Raw genomic sequence first — 14,283 nt, forward strand, 5'->3', positions numbered from 1 at the left:
TCAACCTACTCATTGGAATTTATAGAACAACTCCAATTGCTTTATCTTCATATACAAAATTCATTACAGGAATTTAATCTTTGATCATCTCTAGTTTTTGAAAATAGAGATTCAGTTAGGGTCAAGCATAGCAATATTTGCTCATCTAGTATAAATTTAAGGAGGCAGTTTATAACCACCTTAAGAGTCCTTACTTTCATTGGTTAACATTCTTCTTACTAGTAAAAGGTAAAAGCACTATATATGAATGCCCAGCCTTTTGTAGTTCACACATTTGGAAAATGCTAATACGTAATTGGATTTGAGAAGAAGGTGTCTCCTAAGAGGCACCTGGAGGAAAACAGTGCAAATTAGACAATTTCTCCAGATGACATCATCACAGAAAATTCCTTTAGGCAGCTCTGAGAACAGTGACAACAAAGCTGATACTACTATGGTTTGGAAAAGTATATAAACTGTCTTTGGAATTTTTATATTGATATACTCTTAAGGCTTTAAATTAAAGGTACCATTTTAGCCCTCTGAAGTACTGGGAATTAACAACAATCCTCCAAAGAGAAAAAAAAAATCTACTTCTCACTCATAATTTTACATGTTCAAATGTTAAATGACTACCTCAAATTTCCTCCTTAAGATCAAGAAAGATGTAGCACATACTGCGAGGTTAAAAAAGCAAGAAGCAGAAAAATATGCACACTGTGAGCTCACATGTAAAAAAAAGAATGTGTATATTCATATTATATAGACAATATTGGGTTGGCCAGAAAGTTCATTCAGGTTTCTCTGTAACATCTTGAGGGAAAAAAAAAAATGAACTTTTTGGCCAACCCAATATACGGAAGAATATACATGAAAATAAATAGTCAATTACCTTCTCCACTGTGTCTTTTATTTATTTTAATAGCACATTTTTTTACTAAAAAAAATTTTTACGGAAAAATATCACATTTTAGGATAGTAATTTGACAATGGTCTTATAATCAGAAGAAAACACAAAAAACTTATTTGAAATCTTCTTACTCTTTTCTGTATCTGTTCTGAAGAAATGCTCTTACATTTGCCCCTACGAAAATATATCAAATCACAATGTAATTGCGCTTACATCACTATTTCACAAAATAGTGATGTAAGATGTAAAAATCAAAGATTATTTCACTGATTATTATTTCACTGATATTTCTTTGATTATGAGATCAAAAGAGAAAAAGCACTGGATCAAATGAAAACCTGCCTATAGCTGTAAAATAAAAGCCAGACATGAAGGATGAGAAAATAAGAAAACAAACAACTAACTTGATAACCAAGAACACTATTAAGCACAAAAAGTAATTTGGAATCATATACTTAAAATGTGAGATTCAATTCAAAGAAGTACTCACCTGTCTAAAGAACCATACATAAATTTTATGGTTTGGGCAACATCTTCTATCATATTCCTTAGCTGAGGAAGAGGTACTCTAAAAAAAAGCAAAATAACATCTGTTCATTTATAACATAGACAATTGATTTCATTACAAAAGAAGCAGATCTTTACATTATACATATATGAAAAATGTGAAAAGTATGTATGTTAACTGAGTACAGCTGTGTAAAATGGTTGTTTCCTGCATAATCAAAAACTCTGATGTCTACATTTGGGGTACTAACATGGGTCAAGTACAAACTTTTATATCACCACGTACATGGAACTTATTTAATCCCCTTAGGACTTAATTTCCTTTATGTACAACAGGACCATAATCGCGAAACGTTCTCAGGTTCATTTTGAGGATTAGATAAAAGTAATACATTTAAGAAGTTGGTACAATATCTGGGCCCATAGAAACAAAAGTGAATTCTTGACACTTTCCAGTAATACTAAAATCTCAACTGAACCTCTAACTCTTATGACAAAAAGATACCCCTTAATGAAAGAGAAAGGAAAGAAAGTAGGAGAAAGGAAAGAAAGTAGGAGAAAGGAAAGAAATGGACTTAACACTTTCTTGTTGAAGCCTTGTAGGAATTTTACAAAGCAGGTCTTATTATTCCCATTACACCAATGGGTAAACTGAGGTTTAAGAAGTAACTTCTGCAAGGGAACCCAGGGAGAAGAACCTGCTGCTGCTGCTGCTGCTAAGTCACTTCAGTTGTGTCCGACTCTGTGCGACCCCATGGACTGCAGCCTACCAGGCTTCTCCGTCCATGGGATTCTCCAGGCAAGAACACTGGAGTGGGTTGCCATTTCCTTCTCCAATAGAACCTGCTGGTGGGCTCCAAAGTTATTCTCTCTACTATCCTACACTGTCTTCCTGGTTACGTCCTCACTATTCACTGCAGCCATCACAGTAAGATGATCTCCCCACCAAGAAAACGCATGTTACTACTAGAGTATAGGCCCCACTCTGTCCTCTGTGGGGCAATGCTTTTCTCATCCTGATTGTAAAAGGTACAGTGATGAAGAAAGAAACATACAGACGGTGGCATTAAGACACACAAGGGAAAAAAATCCCAGGGACACCAGTTCAGTTACAAACCACATGGATGATGTTGGAGATACAGAGATGTACAAACTCACATTGAGGAGGCGCTCGTGCATGATCTCTCAATACTCTATTTCCCAATCAGAACAAATGAGAACAATAACAACTACCTTTCACAGTCATGTGAAACAAGATGAAACAAAGGAAAAGAGTCTGCTACAGAGCGGTTGATATGAGCAGTAAGACAGCTGGGTGAAGAGGTGGCTGGGACTATTTCTGACTTGAAGCTCAGGTTAGAGAGGGAGGAGGACCTTCCAATTTATTCTAACTTAACAAGCCAAATTCTCTAGGAAGGAAATGACATAAGAATTTAGGAGAGGCCCCCTCCCCACCCCCACCCCAGTTATAAAGACTGAGAAAATGGCTAGAGCATAATCTCCTTATAGAGCAAAACCTTGATCCAGAGCTCAGCAGTGACAGTCCTTTTTTGGCTTCAGGGCAAAACCTCTGGACACTGTCTCTAGCTGCCTAAATGTGACTGGTGGCATCATACGGTGACATCAGAACGTGGGAGAGCAGCCTCTGCCCACTTCTTTAGCTGGGCCTTCCTCTTTGCTCTCTAACTGCCCACACGACCTTATCTTACCCCTATATTATCTGTATCTTTTCCCTTTTGGGCTACTACAAAAGTCTAAAGGCACTACCCTGCCTTTTACCTGCCAGTACACTGTAAAGCATCTTATTCTGGATATTCTCCAATTTGTATAAACCCATACTGTGAAACCTCATGCAAAGAGTTGACTCATTGGAAAAGACTCTGATGCTGGGAGGGATTGGGGGTGGGAGGAGAAGGGGACGACAAAGGATGAGATGGCTGGATGGCATCACCGACTTGATGGACATGAGTTTGGGTAAACTCCGGGAGCTGGTGATGGACAGGGAGGCCTGGCGTGCTGCAATTCATGTGGTCGCAAAGAGTCGGACACGACTGAGAGACTGAACTGAACTGATACTGTGAAAACAACTCGATTTTTCATTATACAACCCATGGCATAGGGTAGTCTCCTAGCAGGGTTCGTTATAGTCCTTTTTTAGACAGAAAAATGCACATGCATGCTAAGTCACTTCAGTCGTGTCTGACTCTTTGTGACGCTATAGAGTGTAGCCTGCCGGGCTCCTCTATTGATGGGATTCTCCAGGCAAGAATACTGGAGTGGGTTGCCGTGCCCTCCTCCCAGGGATCTGCCTGACCTAGGGACTGAACTCACATCTATTATGTCTCCTGCATTGGCAGACGGTTTCTTTACCACTAGCACCGCCTGGGAAGCCTGAAAAATGCACATTAGCTGGTTAAAGAGAACCATCATGTAACAGCACCACTATCCCTTCATGTGAATATTTTTGATTCTCTTTCTGTCCAAAACTAAAGACCCTTTTAAAACACAATCATTTTAATATTTTTCACTGCAGCCTCCTTTGGAGTTCCTGTTTGTGGTGTTAAAACAAGTCCACACATTGTTTGATACTGTTGCCTTTGAGTGTGGGCTGGATTTAGTAACTCACTTCTAATGCATATATAGATAAATGTCAGCCCATTCTTATAGCCAACTATTAATAGTAAAATAAGATATATTTCAAAATACTTACAAAAAAGTTAAGAAGGGGACCATGATAAGACATACCATTAAAGAAATCACTTTAAAGTTAAAAATTCATTATTTGGTCAAAGATGCTCAACATCAAGGCAAAACATCTTTCTGCTGACCTTTACTTCTTCAAAATCACCAACAGGAAAAAGAATAAAAACTGTAAATATGCAAAATCCAAACCATGATACTGTCAAAAGTCTGAGCAGAGGACAAGCTGATCTCAGCCACCTTTGTACTGGTCGCATCTTAGAGGAAACGGTATTGACAGCCTTTCTGATTAATCTAGGTGGGCTGTCCTGGTACCTTTCTGCAATCTTCACACCAAATGAACACAGGTAGCTATTAAACCAGTGCAGCAAACCTTTCAATTGTAAAACTTCCTGAATTGACCTTTTGACCAAAGTGTCATCATTTTAATGAAACAGACTTTATCAGCAGTATTTTAGAAACGAATTTAAGGTAAACAAAAATCCCAACTTACTCCTCGGCAGGCAGGCCAATTAACAACAGCTTGTCAGTTTCTTTCCAATAAGCTATATGAATTTGTTTTCCATTTAAAAGAAGGGATGAGCTAAGGAAAAAAACAGAGTCAAAATGAAATTAAGAATATCTTTAAATGACATAAAATTATAAACAGTCATTTAGAAAAGATTACATATGGTTATGATTTAAGAACTGCATGCTTAATAAGCAAGTTTCTTGGCATATACCTAATTGCCACACAGAAAAGGCAAGGAATTGTACAACATAAACATATTCTAAAATACATACTTCAAAAAGCTCACAATAACCTGGTCAAACAAAAGACTCATTATAGCAAAAAACTATTGAAACTCTTTTGCTAACATTAATTGACTATATACACATTTTTTAAAGAAGAAAGCTTCCATCTCAGTGTGTTAACAAATTTTTACTGATTACCTATTTATGAACCTAATTTACTAAAAGAGATTACAAAGAAGTAAGATGTAGTCCCAGGCTCAAAACATGATCAGTTAGTATGGAACACGTAAATAAGTAACCAAAATGTTGTCAGATTTAAACGTATTCTCAAGGAAACATTTGGAGTGATAGATATATTCATGATGGTGATGGTTTCAGGGTCTATACCAATGTCAAAAACAATCAAATTACACAGTTTATGTATGTGCCATTTACTATACTTCAATTATATTTCAATTAATTTAGAAAACAATGTGTTCTAAAGAGAGATACAACAGTAAACTATGGATACATAATACGATTCAATCTTGTAGTGTGGGGAGGTGGTGAGAAGGTATTTTCTTTGAAATTAAAATACGCCCATCAATCTTTATCTATTGAGTCCCAGGACATAGTGTACTTTCTATAATATAGTAGATGAGTATATGAGATTTTAAAAAGGATATTAGTTTTGCCTTAATAAAGTTTTAAAAATGCATGTACTTTTAGACAAATATTAGATTATAGTCATAATTAATTTTACTATAGTTTTAAAACTGTATGCAACAAAAGACACATGTTGCTAAGGCATTCCTGAAATAATAATCTTCATACTCTTTCAAAAAAGTTTTTCCTATATATATTTAGTTTTCCACATCTGATGATGGTTTAGTTGCTAAGTCACGTCCAACTCTTGCAACCCATGGGCTGTAGCCTGCCAGGCTCCTCTGTGTATAGGATTTCCCAGGTAAGAATACTGGAATGGGTTGCCAGTTCCTTTTCTAAGGGATCTTCCCAACCCAGTGATTGAACTTGCATCTCCTACATTGGCAGGCAGATTCTTTACTGCTGAACTACCAGGGAAGCTGCTTCCTCCACATGTCTAATCCACATCTTATCTAACAAATATCTAAATATCAAAGATCTAAAGTATCTAGAAAAATAAAATCCACATCGAGAAACTTAAAACACATCTTCTTACTAAAAAGATTAGAAATGAGGCCTGCACCTTAAAAACATGTTAAGAGAAGGAAGCTAGTCACAAATAATGACATACTTCAATTTCTTTCTTACAAAATGTCCAGAATAGGGAAATCTAGAGAGACAAAAAGTAGATTAGTGGGTGCTTAGGGCTTGGGGGTAGGTAGGTGAGTGAACTGCTGAAAGGTACAGAGTTCTTCTTTCAGATAATAAAAATGTTCTAAAACTGGCTCTGGTGATGGTTTCACATCTTCTGCAAATACCAAAAACCATCCAACTGTATACTTTAAGTGGGTGAATTGGATGATGTATGAACCATATCTCAATAAAACTATTAAAAAAAAATGTAAATGCCTATGACATGCTTTTATGAATGTGTGTGCTGTACTAAGTCGCTCAGTTGCGTCCAACTCTTTGTGACCCCGTGGACTGCAGCCCGCCAGGCTCCATGGGGATTCTCCAGGCAAGAATACTGGAGTGGGTTGCCATGCTCTCCTCCAGGTTTACAAATGTGAATATATTCTAAATGGAGCCTCAGTTACTAGCATTCTGTACTGAAATAATCTTTTATATATACACTATATGTATATAGTGTATATAGTCCCAGAGTTAAATATCACTGTCATTTAGAAAAACAAAAAATTCTTCCTGTTAGCTTGCAGATCCTATCTATTAAGATCCTAGACAAAGACCTACTGTATAGCACAGGAAACTATACTCAATATTTTATAATTACCTATTACAAAGGGAAAAGAATCTGAAAAAGGATGTGTGTGTGTGTGTACACTGTGCTGTATACCTGAAATTAACACATTGTAAACCAACAATATACTTCAATAAAGAATAAAATCCTAAAGGTGTCGTTTTAATCAGAAGATGGGAAAAGAAAAGCTAAAGCTTAGAAAATCCAACTTGATATTGTATCAGTATTGAAAGGCTCATAAAATTTGAGATAAACTTTTTTTTGGTAAAGTTCAAACTGTTGAAATATCAAGAAAAATAGTTTATAATCTGTATATCTATTTCATGAAAAAAAAAAAAAACTCAAAAACTTTGAACCCCCTCTTTCCATAAGTTAACTATAAAATTTCAAAGTCAGGAAATATTATAGATGATATCACCTTCTGAATACTCTTTTCTAAAGTGTATATATATTGTGTGTTTTTCTACCATTGTTTTAAGAACAAAACATTTTGAACTATATGAAAAATTTGTATTCAGTCATCCTTACCAAACACAAAGCTATTGTCGAGCAAGTTAATAATCAAGATACAATCATTAAAAAGCCAAAACTCATCATAATGCCATGCTTAATAGAGATCACATTTATGAAAAAATTCTAAAATGCAGGTCATTAGTCTAATTTTATTATGTAAAGTGTGCCCAAACACCCAGATCTACAGCTGTACTGAGAATATAATTTTCAACAGATGAGTAGTAGAAACAACTGAGGTGAGAAAGAAATTATCCATAGATATCATACCTGCCATATAAATATTTCCATTATAGATACAAACATATTTGTATAACAGATACCTGCATTAGTGTTTTGTCAGAACCAAGGTAAAGAACTTGAAAGAAAGAGAATTAAAGCTACACAAAAGTCAATTATTACCTCGTAACTTGTGTCCCAGTTACATTTTCCAACATGTCACAGAGTGTGAGAAATATCCCTCTCACACTCTGGAGTTTCTGAGATGCCTCAGAAACTGGATAATGATAAAGGATTTCCTGCTGTTAAATGAAAAGAAACAGAAGTATCAATCCGTCTGAAATTTTCCAACAATAATTTTTTTCATGCCAAGTATAGACTTCGAATTAAGGAAAAAACAAAAATGACTCCTTTCAGCTTCAGTGGGAGTTTTATGCAAACATAAGAAGAAAAGTATGCCTGGAATTTTAACACATATACACATTTAAAATAAGTTAGACTATCAAAATTGGTCATGATATATATGCTGAGTAGAATACTGATTAGTTGGAATAGTTAAAACCAATTACCAGCAATGCTTCAAATATTAATCTCCTTTACAATAAATTTAAATACTAACATTTATATTTCATTATATAGATATTCTTATCTCCTATGGTTACATACGCACACAGACACTAAATGAAACAAGGAGTCTTTAATTACTTTCATCACCGACTTTTAAAAGATAAGCTTCATCTTTGGTAAAACATAAAATTTTTATTTAAACACAAAGCTGTAATTAAACTTACAAAGTGACAATACAAAATTAAAGTCATGCAGATAAGAAGAAAGAAGCATTAACGATACTATAAAATCTTCTGTTTCAACTTGAAAGCATTTGCCCGTCATAAATTAATTTGAATTCAACCTTTAAAAGGGACATTTTAAATTATGGAAAATACTAAATCCATAGGACTATTCAAAAAATGCTTAATAGTTTTCTGTTTTCAAGAAGAGTATATTCCCAGGACACAAATATTTTCATAAAATTAAATAAATTTCAAAACCAGGATGTGCATTGTTAGTACTTTTCCATGAAGAGATGACTCAATCTGTACCTCACTTTTTTGCTGTTACTTAAAACAAAATGCTATTTTTCTCTATAGCAAATTAGAAGCAAGCAAAATAAAAATTTCTAGATAGAAACCATAGAGAATTCAGAGTAATTTCTACTTATGATATTCAATGACAAACCATGATTGAAACTCAAACTTTTAAAATGCTGTATCTTTTCTTTTGTTCTCTCTCTAAAGAGTGTTCTACACTTTGCTTTCGACTCTCTTTAAAAGAAACAATTATGTGGCTTGGAGTCCATCTTAGCAACTTCCATATTAGGACAAAACATAAATAATAACAAACTGGACACATCTGTTTTTTATACTTACCAAGCACATTTAATATATGCAAACTGCTATGGAAGATGTGCGCTAAATACAGCCTGCTTAATAACCTGAATTTCTGGTAGTATTTCTAGTGTAAAAGTAATCACAAAACATTTTATCTCTAGAAATTAAGTCAAACACCCGTTAAGATCTTCTGTTATGTCCACTTAATAAATTTGAACCTTAACTGGCAAACAAATTTACAGTATTTAGCCAAATACCCAACACCACTTTAAACAAATAACCATATAGTCTTCGATTAGTTTTTTTTTAAGTCCAAATCTTGTAACTTGAAGAAAACAAGCTGTTATTAAATATGTAACTCATGAAAACAAAATGACCCTATGACATTTAATTGTAAAATAAGTAATACCAGAATACAAAGGTCATTTGAGAAAGTCTCTGCTTCAACCTCTGCAGCAACCAGCCCACAAAGCCTCACTATTCAAGACCTGGCAACCGCCACAGCTCCTAACCAACTTAATTAGCTGCGTTTTAAAGCACTTGTTAGTAGCATGTATTTGCAGCAGCTTCCACTCTGTTCAGTAAGAATAAAAAGCCTCTCCTAATGACAGTGTTGATACAGGGCTGTCAACAGACCGAAACCTGTTCATTAGAGAAACATCGACACACTTTCCCATGGAAAGAAAGGCGAGGATGACAAAAGGCCTCAGCACTATCCTACTCCAAGACAACCTTAAAAGATGCAGGGTGCTACCAGCTCAGAAATGTGCTGTGTGTTTTATTTAATACATAGTTAAATTTCTCATTTGTTCTAAAGATACAAGGGGCTAGTAATATGTGCAAGAAATTAGAATTATCACCTCTAGGTCTCCATGTATTCTTCAGAGCACAGCAAATTATAAAAATATGTGTAAGTAAATTCCTTCCTTTCTGGTTCAGTTATTGGCTAAATTCTGACATATGAAAAAGCAACACAAGGAAATATACACTTTGAATAAAAATGGACTTGTCATTGACAGTATAGACTGCAAGGATTTCAAAACAAAAGAAATATAAATTAGGTATAAACTTCTAATTTTTTTAAAAATTATTATTTAATTATTTATTTTTTGGCAGCATCTCGCAACACGTGGGATCTTAGTTCCTCAACCAGGGATGGAACCTGCACCCCTGCAGTAGAAGTTCAGAGTTTTAACCAGGGAAGTCCCGGTAAAAACTTTTTTGATTTCACTTCTGCTTAAAGCATTATGGTACACTAGGTGCTGTGAGACCCTTGTGCTGTAAAACAACCAGATTCATGGCCAAAACATACTTGTTGAACTGCTCAATATAAAAGAACTAGAGAAGTCTCCAATGATATCCTCTCCATAGCCTTCCTTCGGGCCTCAGCTGGGAGTGGTAAGTAGAGGCCAGAAGGACAGAGGCAGGTTGTCTTGAGGGCTGATACATACAATGTCTTTGGTCAGGACACTGAGCTTTGGGCCAATAGCTAGGTAGGTGAGTTGAGCCTAGGACCATCATGTTAAACCCAAACTTTTGGGTGAGGCTGAAGTGCCCTAGGTCAGTGACAGAAGCAGAAGAAGCAAATTCTCCTTGCAGGAAGGTATTCCCCATTTAGAACCAAAGGACGCCCAAAGATAAAAATCAAGCAGCAAGTTTAGTCAGTGATATCCTAGAACATAACAAGGTAAGCCACCACAAGTCAGAGTCCCCATCAGGAGAAGAGATCTGTATGAGATGCTTAGAGAAAGTAAAGAATCACTAAGACAAGCAAGCAACAAGTGATTATCAGGAATAGTCCAGCAGATTTGCATGTAAATTAGTTAAAAACTTTTCAGGAGTTTCTCAAAATAAAAATGGGACTGTTTAAACAAACAAATACCACGGAGAGGTTAAAAAGCAGTTTGGACATAGCAGAAGCAAGAAACTGAACACAGAAAATACAACAGTTCTTGAAAAGGAATAATGGAGAGTCATTAATTAATATCAACTGTGCAAGTCAGAAGACAAAGAAATACTGTCTTCAAACAGATTAGAGAAAAAAATTTTCTGTTTAGTTGGCATGACCAATGCCATGTGTTGACTTCATCTTCTTGGCGACACAAGAAGACTTACAAAGGAAGTATTACAGGAAGGATTACAAAGCTACCTCTCAAGAAGGGTGAAAAAGGCAGCATCAGATAAATAACAACAAAAAGAATTCAGTGAAAGAGAAATGCCTAAAGTATAAGTTTTAGGAAGAAGAAAAATAATCAAATAAGGTGAGATATAAGAATAGTGAATTAAAAAAAGGTAAACATACATGCAAATTTAAAGATGATTCATCTGTATGAAATATGACACATAAAATATGAACTTTATGATATATAATTTATACATTCTATAATATACATTCTATAATATATAAAATACAATAATAAATAGTACCCCAGTGATGGCACCCCACTCCAGTATTCTTGCCTGGAAAACCCCATGGATGGAGGAGCCTGATAGGCTGCAGTCCATGGGGTCGCAAAGAGTCCGACACGACTGAGCGACTTCACTTTCCCTTTTCACTTTCATGCATTGGAGAAGGAAATGGCAACCCACTCCAGTGTTCTTGCCTGGAGAATCCCAGGACAGGGGAGCCTGTTGGGCTGCCGTCTCTGGGGTCGCACAGAGTCGGACACGACTGAAGCGACTTAGCAGCAGCAGCAGTATCAGTAGTATAATTATGCTCAATTTGTAGAATTTTAAAAAATGATGGCACTTAACTACTGATGATAATAGCATGTATGTGAAGAGGGGAAAATCTGAGTTAAGGTGTACTAAGGGCTTTGAATTATTTTGAAAAAGAGTTAAGGTAGTGTTTAACTTTAGAATCTATTAAGACAAATATCATGAGAAAATATTTAGAGTAATCACAAGAAAACAGAAATAAGAACATACAGCAAGAATAATAATGATACAAGCAACCAAGTATAGGTTAAAAAATATCATGGAAAAAGCAGTTCAAATAGACATTTTAAAAGAAGATAAGGAGAAACAAATTCAAATATTTTAGTAATCTCTATAAATGGGCTCACTGAGCTTGTCAATGTGAAGACTGCTGTGTGGAAGAGAGATACCAGAAACACAAGACACAGAATGGCTGAGGAAACTTGCCATGCATTTGGAAGTCTACAAAAACGTCCTTGTCCTTACTTTTTCCCTTTGCACTTTTGAAAAGACACTCACCTCTTCCTTTGATGTTTCCGAGTCAAGCTGTAGCGTGAGGTACATAACGATGTGAGGAGTGTTTAGAATATTCTGCTGGATACCTTCTACCTCTTCTCCCCACAGAAGTTTGACTAGATCACTTGTGTTCAACTGTGCCTTTTTCTGTCTTGGTTGAGTTGTTTCCTTTTTCATAGCATATGCATTTTCGAATGTCAGTTTCACCTTTAAAAAATTAAAATGTATTGATTTTATAACAAGGGAAAATCAGCAGTGGTTTTCACAAAGAAGACTCTGTACATGCACATTCACTCCAGTATGCATAAAAAAATCACTGTAGAGTATGGGCAGGAATTGTGTATTCTATTTTTATTTGTATCTCCAGCTCCTAGGACAATGGCTGGTACATATTATTACAAACATTTATTGAGTAAGAACGTATAAATCTCTGTACCTAAGTTCATTAATTTAAACATAGTCATTGTATTTTAGGGACTTCCCAGATGGTGCTAGTGGTAAAAAACCTGCTTGCCAATGGAGGAGGATAAAAGACGTGGGTTAGATCCCTGGGTCAGGAAGATACCCTTGAGGAGGAAATGGCAAACCACTCCAGTGTTCTTACCTGGAGAATCCCATGGACAGAGGAGCCTGATGGACTACAGTCCATGGGGTCACAAAGAGTGGGACTGAACGACTAACACACACACATTGTATTCGAAATATTGACAACAAATACAAGATATGCCACGGGAAAACAAAAGTTAGTATAAGCTGACAGTGTAATAAAGAGTAACACTACATTACAAATACTAATAGCACTGACTCATCTGTGGAAACTGGCAGGAAGAGATTCAGGATTAAAAGCAACCTCATACAACCAAAATTAGCTCTCCTTTCAAATGGTGATATTCAAATATTCTTCTCTTAGATATTCTTTGTGGTCCTTTAAAATAAAGGCTAACAAGAACAAAAACTTATCAACATGCTGGATCTTGAACTGTGGCCCTAAGAAGATTATCTATCTTATAAAGATAGTTTAATTTCATGGCTTGATGTCAAATAAGATTGGTAAGAGTCCAGAATGTGGCCATTTTCCAGTCGTTGAAAGGTAGCTTCCACTTCTCAATTACCTTTCCTTGAAAAAGGAGATATGTGTCTAAATGCCAGCTGGCCAAAGACAACTTGCTTATCTTGAAGAAGCACCAGTGTATCTTGACTAAAAGAAGTCGTCACTAAATATAGTTAATTTTGTGTAGCAAGGACATCATCACAAGCTACATAGGCACAAAATATTCTTAATGTTTAAAATCTTATCAGAATACAGATAAGTCAGGACATTCTAATCATAACAATCTATATAATTTTAAATTTAGACATTAAAGTGCAATGACTTTTTAAAATTAAATTCTAAAAATAAAAAAATAAATTCATGCTTGATCAAGAATACAGAAGTCTGGATGATATATGTATATTAAATCATCACACTGTACAATCTAAACAGATACAATTTTTATTTGTCAATCAAACCTCAATAAACTGGGGGTAAAAGAAATCTCTTCAATATTTAAAAGCAGATAAAATTGTTTATATGCAGTAAGTTGTATTTTGAGAGGAAACATTTAAAAATTACTATCAAGGCAGTATTAATCCCTATTTTTAATAACTTATTAAAAGAGGTACTGTTTTCAAGGCCAACTTTAAATATATGATAAATACTAATATATCACTGTCATTTTAAAAAATGAGTCTTAAATATATATATTCTCATAAAAATATAAGCATATTATTTTTAAAAATTCATAATCCCATCAGCCTATCTATTGTTAGTATTATACTGTGAAATAAATCTACCTGATGAATAAAACTTTCCAAAAGAAAAACTATCTAGATATCTTTCTTTTTTGGTTGGCAAAGAGTGACTATGGTTGCATTCAATTTTGCTTATCTGTAGCTGTCTGATATTTCAGGGGCGCTGAGTTATCTTTGTCTACCTAAGGTGGTTCAGACAGTAAAGCGTCTGCCTGCAATGCGGGAGAAGGAAATGGAAATCCACTCCAGTATTCTTGCCTGGAAATTTCCATAGACAGAGGAACCTGGCAGGCTACAGTCCATGGGGTCTCAGAGAGTCAGACACGACTGAGCGACTAACACACACACACACCTACAGTGAATTTAGTTAAATAAACATCCTTTCTAAAATAAGTTTCAGATTTATTTTACTAACAAGCAGAAAAGGGACATAAGGTCTAAATTCATCA

The 14,283-nt window shown here is 35.2% G+C and overlaps 1 protein-coding gene across 3 annotated transcripts in view; it reads right to left on the bottom strand.

Annotated features, from left to right (window-relative positions):
• INTU (inturned planar cell polarity protein) overlaps positions 1–14,283 on the bottom strand; it is a 93,064-nt gene that overhangs the window by 35,488 nt on the left and 43,293 nt on the right. For all 3 annotated transcript variants that reach the window (XM_061384233.1, XM_061384231.1, XM_061384232.1), the window contains exons 4-7: positions 12,047–12,250; positions 7,626–7,744; positions 4,590–4,679; positions 1,380–1,457 (exon numbers count right to left, since the gene is read on the bottom strand). In XM_061384233.1, coding sequence (XP_061240217.1) covers positions 1,380–1,457; positions 4,590–4,679; positions 7,626–7,744; positions 12,047–12,250 — 491 coding nt within the window. The remainder of the gene's footprint in view (positions 1–1,379; positions 1,458–4,589; positions 4,680–7,625; positions 7,745–12,046; positions 12,251–14,283) is intronic.

This window comes from Bos javanicus, chromosome 17, assembly GCF_032452875.1.
Source record: "Bos javanicus breed banteng chromosome 17, ARS-OSU_banteng_1.0, whole genome shotgun sequence".
NCBI lineage: Eukaryota > Metazoa > Chordata > Mammalia > Artiodactyla > Bovidae > Bos > Bos javanicus.